Below are 8,416 nucleotides of genomic sequence, written 5' to 3'. Positions count from 1 at the left end.
CTCACTCTGTGTGAACACAACCATTCATTCAATTTTGTGTGTGAGGAGCAGCGGTGCCAGGTATCCAGATTTAGCTGGATTATCCAGATTTTTGAACATGTATCCAGGTAGACAGCTTTGACGTCCAATTATCCAGATTTTTCATATATGATCCAGATTTTATCCAGATTTTATTTTCTCTGTTCCGCAAAAAGGTCATCACTTCAATTTTGGCGCGAAATTTTGCAATTTGTCACCTCAAGTTTTGCGTACCCCAAGACTTTCATCCGAAAAATTAACCTTTCACTCCACGAAATGACTACCAGATTTTTCCCAGATTTTTATTTTGCCTTTTCCAGATTTTTAAAATAATGACCTGGCAACGCTGGAGGAGAGCGGTTGAATAAAAGCTCACTTGAGCGTTGTTTGCCTTAGCAATGGGCGATCTTCGAAAAAAAACGAATCTCCTGCATCGATTAATCAGAATTAATAAAATCGATTCATAAAAAAATCAAGCCTGAAAAATCGATTTAACAAAAAATCGATTTATGTTTGGTATAAGCTTTTTACGACCTTTTTTTACTATATTTATGGAGATTTTGTTTTGTTTGCGTTTTCTGGTTTATCAATCATGTTCAACGAGTTTTCGTTCACAACATCTACTAACGATACGGCTTTTTCAGTTTATTGCCATCTTCTTTTACCGCGTGTACTCTTTTGGCGGTTTTTTTCTACTAAGAGTTTTCGTTGTCGCTCATCCCATAGATCATTTCACGAGACGTTTGTGAACTTGATTCATGAACGAAATTTTGACAGAAAGTTTGGAACCGCTGACATAATGCACGTGAAAGCATCATCACCATCAGCAGGATCCGTGGCACCTGTCAGTTCGTGAAATGGTCTATTGTTTGGGATGCACTAAGAGCAATCCAAACCTGTATAATTGGGTTGTTTAGCTAATTCAAATCGTGATTTAAAAAGCGAAGGACAATGATAGATTTTTTTTAAATCACGTTTTACTTCGAAAATTCAGATCTTTCAGATGATAGAAAAAAACTGATATAGCTGAACAACCCAATTCATAAAAAAATCGGAACACCCGCAGCACAAACTCAAATAAACAAAATGGCGAGCGCGACACCATGCTGAACAGAATGCAGCACGGCATATACACGAACATTTAATTCAACTTTTGCAATATTTGAGTTAACGAGTACCCCGCTACTCATAGTTGAAAAATAGGTTGAGGTAGCAAATGTGAAATAATATTGGCTAATATCCGAAACGGTAAATTCAATATCCAATGCAATGCAAAAATTCAGCTCAATCGGAAGTCAGGAGTATTTGGTCTGAATTTCACTTTCTCGACTTCTGAAGAAAAGCACAGTTTGTAATAGTTTTTTTTTGTGCCAAATGTCTTATGCCTTTTTCACACTATAGCAGATATCACATGATATCGCGTATCTTGAAACATACACGTATCTTGAAACAAACATAGTTTTCACGGAAAGTTTGGAGTATGGGATTTGAAATCAAGATGAGCAATATTACATCATGTGAACGGGTTATTAGAAATGTATAAAACGTCGAAGTCGGGTGTTATCCAAAAAATCGAAATTTTTCTAACTGTCAAAGTCCATTGCCACCCCAATATACACCAATCAGTTAGTAATGATTGTATACAATACATATATGTCAAACTTTCGAGGCGGTCTTGTGGACGGTAATTTATATTCAGTTCGAGGTGCAAACTTGTCTCGTCGTTCTTTTCATCCTCGCTAGGGATGGGCGAACGGCACACGAGCCGTTCATATGAACCGGTTCTTAGAAAAGAGCGAAAGAACGAACGGCTCACGAAAAAGAACGACGGTTCTTTGGGCGCAGCAGAACTGTTTGGTTCGCGCGAACCCGAAGTTTACCGAGACAACACGAACTGTCAACGCTCGTGAATCATTGTGAACCATGAGTCAGTTCAGAGCCGCTCTTGCAAAAGAGCCGTTTCACCCACCCCTAATCCTTGATATATTTCACAACGCATGCGTATTAGCCAAATTTCATACGGGTTCGTCTATTGATGTCGCGTTTACAAAGGCAAAAAAATGGTTACTGCGTTAAAAATACTGGAGTGACTTAATTTGGCTGCGGATTGTTCTTTTTCAACTCGACGACAAGGTTATCCAGCTTCCCTGACCTACAGAAAACGTCAAAATGGGCAGCGTGCCATTACCGTTCGTGGAAAACTGGATATTCTGGAACCTTGTGGGGGTGGTGACATACTCATGAAAAAAGTTGTCATGGACGTAGACAATTGTTTGAACCAACAAAAACATTTGAAATGCGTTTTTCTCGGTTTCATGTCTACTGAACTTTAGTCCATTCTTCAACTATGGTCATCCCGGTTAAAAATTTACACATTTTTCAGATCAGTGTCCGAGTTCCGAGCACACACTTCTTCGGAGAGAAAAAAATTTTGTATACTATCAATAAAGAAATTTTCTTCTCTTCAAAAAAAGTGTTCTCGGAATTCGGCCGCAGATTACGTTAGCAACAATTAATGCAATCACTATTGTCTTCAATCCGTTTTGCACACATTTATTTTTCAGGCGAAAAAAAAAACGATCTTGCCATCCAAAGGATCGATTCAGTAGAAGATCGCGCGCAAAGAAATCGATTCAAAAAACCGATGAATCGACCCGAAAAGATCGATTTTGCAAAAATCGGATCGATCTTGCCCATTGCTAGTTTGTCTATTCGGGTTATTCGCGTTGAAAGAGATTTTGAAGGCTGTTCGCACCTACGTGAACACTCATATGTAATTGTCAAAATGTGCGTGATGACAAAAGCAAAAATATTTCCTTCCTTCTTTTTCGCATGCAAAAACCAAACAAATATCAGCAACACCGTCAACGCGAATTTCTGTGGCTAACAAGGCCAGGGGGGATCTATCTGTCAAACATCGTGTAACCAACATATTCGGCAACATGGTGTTTGTTTTGGTTTTTGTTCTTTTTGGTTATGAAATTGATCGATGTGAAATATTATAGAATTGGAACGTTTTTTTTGTCAAAACTCGAGAAACCGCGGAAAACTTTTATGAATGTGTTGTGTAGTGATTTTTTCCTCATTATCGTTCATAGTTACAAACGTCACGGACCAACAAACGTCATGGACCAGAGCTGATCTGCGATAACGCACACATATATGAAATTTGACAGCAGTGAATCTCCTCTGAACAAGGCATCATCGAACAAGTGTCCCAGAAATCCGGCAGGCGAACGATCGAACGTCTGGTGGAGTTTTCGTGGGGCTGTAGCTAATGTAGCGGTGCTTGAGGTAAGTGACAGTAAATCCGGGTCCTCCCGAATAAAAAATCTGTAAAATAACCCCAAAAAAGAAAGAGATTGATGTAATAGATATATAAACTAATCATAAGTAATTTAACAAATAGCTGGCAAGCTGCAGTCATGGACCGAGTGAAATAGTGACGTCTCTTAGGTACAGCAAGATCATACCAGCACTGAAGAAATAGGTAGAGACTTTCAGTGTGTTTCAAAAGTTAAAGGCGTACTCAAATTGGAGAGACAAACGGAGAAGACGTTAATGGGGTTTACCGGTAAGCAGTTTAAAGATCACCTCATATCGGCCAGAGCTCCTGAACCGTACCATCCAGAATCATGGCCAGGTATCTGAGTTCGATGGCCGATTTAGCAAAAAGTTTTGGGCAGAAGCATCTTCAATGACGGTGTTCCTCATACCCCAATCTCCGATAACCGTTACCCCCTACGAGAAATTCACGGTCAAGAAACCCGACTTTTCGAACGTACGTGTATTTGGGTCAAAAGCCCATGTATGCAAGGTAAAAGGTAGCTTGCTAAGGCGATACATGTGTGTTGGTTGGCTACTCAGAGTGCTCCAAGGTGAACCGAATATGCAGTTATGGCATACAATTAGGAGTTCGAAAGTCGAGACGTCATTCTGGACGAAAGACTGACAACGGGGGAAATGTTGGTCAATCATTCGGATCTCTAAGAAGAACCTACGCCAGTGTCTGATGAACGAGTGCTAGTATCCGACGAGCAGATGGATGAGGACGAGGACGAGGCTGAGCAGACGGCAAAAGACGAGAACGTTCCGATGTATCGGATCGGATTTGAAGGATTGTTGAGTAGCGGACGAAAGGCGAATGGGTTTCGCTGTGATCCACACCTCTGATTTGCGGGTAGCTCTTATTTATAAGCCTTGCCTTGTTGCGGTTGACCGTCCCATCGGTGTTCGTCTTGAGGTTGAAAACCCACCGGTTCTTCAAAGTTTTAGATATTTATTGAGGAAACTCAGGATGAGTATGCACCACATTATGGTTTGCAGACTGGAAAAAGTCCTCTACGGTCTGAAGCAGGCTCAAAAGCTGCGTCGACCCATGCGTGTACTACCTAGTACCGCGTATTCGATGGCACTGTTTACTACGATGACTTCGTTATCATGTTATCATCTCAAGCGACCAACGGCTAACCGATGACGCCTAGCAGCAACTTTGTGCCGACTTCAAGATCTACAGAGGGTCTACGACCGACAAATCAGACTCTCAGTCTGCGAGTTACCAGACGCGATGGGGCGGTACCGATTGATATGGAGTAGTACATCGACGAATTGCAATTTTGTATCGACTACCATTTCCTGCAGTATTCCAGGACTCGCTCCCAAAACGGATTATTTGCTATCTTCGGGACACTGAAGTTGTCATACCGAAACGGAAGCCTTCCCAAGTTTTCCGGATAATGACTCAGATTTTGGTAACGATACTGAGAAAAGGTGCTCAATTAATGGTACGTTATCGTCCAGAGTGGTGGTGCAATATTGTAGAGTTTGTGCGTCAGTACCTAGATGGCTTTGACTTTGATGTATTGACAAAAAAATATCTTCTGTTGTAAACCTGAACCGAATTGATCTTTTAATATTAAATAATACAGAATGTTGCTAGTTCGTAAGATGACTTCCCAGTTACATTTATTGCGGAGAAACAGTACACAATTCTTAGCTAATATGTATCAATAAATACATTGAAAAAGATTTTGCTGGCTGTTGTAATAATCTAAATTTAAGTTATAATCATAAGAATATGTAGATTCATAGGTGTTGCACTTACGAGTAAGTGTTATATTATTGAATAGTTTTCAGGTAATCATTATGCATCGAATAGATACTGCATAAAGTTTCATAAGCACTGTTTGTTTATATTCATCTAAACCTTACACCCTTTAAGACAAAATCATTACTACCTACCCAAAAAAGCACAACTAAAAGCTTCCATCGCACGAACTATGGTTATTATGAACCTGTTGCCTTTTGTGTGAGAACATTCACGAGTGTCGAGCATCTTTTTGATTTTGGTGTGCCTAGTCATATTTTTAAACGTAGGTTAACTAATTCTAGTTACTTTTAATGATTATCCTTTTTCATTAAGACTTTATGTCAGATGATGCACTTAGAAATAAACAAATAAACTGGCACAATAATCAACCTACCCTATCAAATGTGTGTTTGTCTAGACAGTACAGTGAAGCGTAGAATAAGTTATTTGCTAATAAGCAGCAGTACGATTATTGGGTCTGGTAAGCAGTTTTTTTACATTAAATAGGTGAATTGAGGAGCATAATATAATGTCATTCAATTTAAAATAAGTTAGTTTGTACGAATACATCACTTTTAGTCAACCTAAACACTAAACACAGATAAGCGACACCAGTGGGACAAATTCAACCAACAAACATGTATTTTTGTCTAGAAATGTTTCGATCATGCGTCTTCCGGTGTGTGTTTCTGTTGGCCGAACTAGTAAACCGCCGATTGCATACATCACAGGCGTAGTTTTTCTCTCCAGTGTGAACGTACGTGTGATTTTTCAATTGGAAGTTCGTTGCAAAAGCTACAAGGAAAAGTAAATGATCAGTAAGAACATGTGAATTGTGTAAAGAAACACTAATGGTCTGATGTATACCTTTTTCGCACATGGTACAGGCGAAGGGCTTTTCCCCTGTATGCGATCGCATGTGAACCGTCAAATGCACATGTAGCATGAAACTTTTACCACACTGCTGACAGGAGTATGGTTTTTCTTTCGTATGGGTTCGCATGTGGATTTTGAGGTCACCGTTGCCGGCGAAAGCTTTTCCACAAACAGTACATACCATATTTTTAGCCTTTTTTTCACCTGTATGCTGCCGCATATGACCCTGAATATGAGGGGGAAAACGAAAAGTATATTAACAAACATTTGTGTAACTGATTTTTGACCACATCCTTACACTCAATTCTCCCTGACTTGGATAGGCTTTCTCGCAAAGTTCACATCGGAATGGTCTTTCTCCCGTGTGCAGTCGGATGTGAATCATTAGGTTTCCATTTTGATTGAATCGCTTCTGACAGTACGGACATTCAAAAGGTTTCTCATTGGTATGTATGCGACTGTGCGCCTTCAACTGCCACGACAGCGTAAAGCCCTTGCCACACTCTGAGCAAACATGTGACTTTTCGCCCAGATGAATTTTATTGTGGGTATTGAGCAAGCTTTTCGTCATAAAGCGCTTTCCACACGTTTCGCAATTATAGCGTCGATCATTTGAGTGTCGGCGCATGTGGAGTCTGAGCATACTTCTTTCGACGAATCGTGCATCGCATTTAGTGCAGACGTGGGTCTTTTCCCCGGTATGCCGCATCGCATGACTTTCTAGCTTCGATGGATCAGAGAACGTACGTGAGCATTGAGTGCAATTGAGAGTCTGTTGGAAACCGACGCAATTAAATTTTAAAAATTGATAAATATATGATTAAAAAAAAACGTTAGTTTAAGAACTAACCAACTCACCTTAGAATGTTTCTTCACATGGCTTTTGTATTGTTGGTTATCTTCAAACTCAGCATTACAAGTTTTACATTGAAATCCTACAACCGCTTCATCGTTTGAACTGGTTCTTGAGAGCTGTTCTACTTTGTGGTTTTTATCGCGATCTTCGTCGTTAATAAGATTGGATAGGTGTTCTTGTTCAAACCGATCTTGTACACGGTCATCCAGTCGAGGTACCGAAGGAGCAAGTTGTTTTTCCATATTTTGAATGTATTCCTCCGTCAAAGCATCCTTCAGATAATCCACGTGAATCATTTCGTCGTCTTCGTTGTCATCTAATACTTGATCTTTGGGAACGTTTCCAATAAATTCGGACAATTCCTTCCTGAGATTTTCCAAAACTACCGATTCTTCCTGTTGCTTGGAGTTTTCCGATAGTGGCGAAGGGGCAGATTCGTTTAATAACTCACTTGGATTCAACGCAACGGATTTGTTACCTAAAGTACGCACTAGTTGCTCCTCTAGTGTATTACTTACGGCCAGATCTGTTTGGAGATTCCCTTCTATTGATTGCTGCGCTTCTGTTAATGTTAATGGAATGTTGATAGTTTCGGGTAGTCCGGCAGAAGCAGCTGATATTGAACGTCCACCTTTCATTAACTGGAATCGTAATTCTTCTACAGGAACTACCAACGCCGAAGCCTCCATGTGCCCATTTCCGTCAGTCAAAATAACATTCAAAATTTCGTACTTGGTTCGACTGTCCTGCTTAATCACGACAGATTTATCTATTAGATTTCGAATGGTTACATCTGATTGTTCACATTTTTGCCGAAAGCTACAAATTCGTTCTATTTCCTGTAAACAATCCTGGCAGATATGGGTCGGTAGTCCATCCGATTCTTCGATTGAAATATTAACGCACCCCATCACTGTGCCGGCCAGTTCAAACTCGAACAAATCTTTCAGTTGATCTTTATCTTTTTCTACTAAACAAGTTCGGCAAACCCTATCAAGATAGACAATCCTTGGACCATTGTTGCAAGTGTTTACGGATGACGTAGAATCTGTTGCGGTGTTATTCGCATTGTTGGCTGTTCGAGAGTCGGCCGAAGCTGAAGTTCTCGCTGCAGCTGCAACCTCCGTGTTGCATGTTCTGTCCGGGGAAGGCACATGAGTACGGTCCATTTTGTTTCAGTGGTAAAGTGACGAAAAATCCTAAAACTTGGACGAAAAATACATTTTTTCGACGCTATCCAAACTATTTTCCAGTTGTGTACTTTCGGAGCAAAACAAAAATCGATAACTCGTCTCGTGATGACAGTACACTCTATGGTTGAATTATCCTTTAAGGGAGTCGAACCTACACACTTAGTGAAAGTTGGGAAAGGTTGAGTTAACGTTTGACTTTTACACAGGGCAGAGATGCCAGACTTTTTTTTGGCAAGTCTGTATAATCCATAAAAATGTCTGTATAAGTCTGTATACCGCTGCGAAAAAAAGTTACCGATACATTGATACCTAAATATTTGTCGACCTGTCAGATTGTTTTGTTTTATTGCTTATTTTGATTGTTCTTTTTCGAGTCTATCATAG

General features: G+C 40.0%; 1 protein-coding gene across 1 annotated transcript; it reads right to left on the bottom strand.

Annotated features, from left to right (window-relative positions):
* Window positions 1-4,950: 4,950 nt before the first annotated feature.
* On the bottom strand, window positions 4,951-8,156 carry LOC129732715 (zinc finger protein 37-like). The gene is made up of 4 exons (XM_055693840.1): window positions 6,842-8,156; window positions 6,282-6,755; window positions 5,975-6,209; window positions 4,951-5,902 (listed from the first exon to the last, which is right to left on the bottom strand). The coding sequence occupies exons 1-4, from the start codon at window positions 8,006-8,008 to the stop codon at window positions 5,733-5,735; spliced, it is 2,046 nt and encodes a 681-aa protein (XP_055549815.1). The 5' UTR covers window positions 8,009-8,156; the 3' UTR covers window positions 4,951-5,732.
* Window positions 8,157-8,416: the final 260 nt, after the last annotated feature.

The sequence above is a fragment of the Wyeomyia smithii genome, chromosome 3 (assembly GCF_029784165.1).
Source record: "Wyeomyia smithii strain HCP4-BCI-WySm-NY-G18 chromosome 3, ASM2978416v1, whole genome shotgun sequence".
Taxonomy (NCBI): domain Eukaryota; kingdom Metazoa; phylum Arthropoda; class Insecta; order Diptera; family Culicidae; genus Wyeomyia; species Wyeomyia smithii.
Note: the sequence above shows the minus strand (reverse complement) of the source record. Positions and strands in the feature narration are given on the sequence as shown.

What these genes read in the sequence shown, in the direction of transcription:
- LOC129732715 (XM_055693840.1), bottom strand. Translation starts at nt 8,008, where the DNA reads ATGGACCGTACTCATGTGCCTTCCCCGGACAGAACATGCAACACGGAG. An exon ending in CAAGTCAGGGAGAATTGAGT is followed by an intron (nt 6,210 to 6,281) that starts GTAAGGATGTGG and finishes CCTCATATTCAG; the next exon opens with GGTCATATGCGGCAGCATAC. An exon ending in CTGTACCATGTGCGAAAAAG is followed by an intron (nt 5,903 to 5,974) that starts GTATACATCAGA and finishes TTTTCCTTGTAG; the next exon opens with CTTTTGCAACGAACTTCCAA.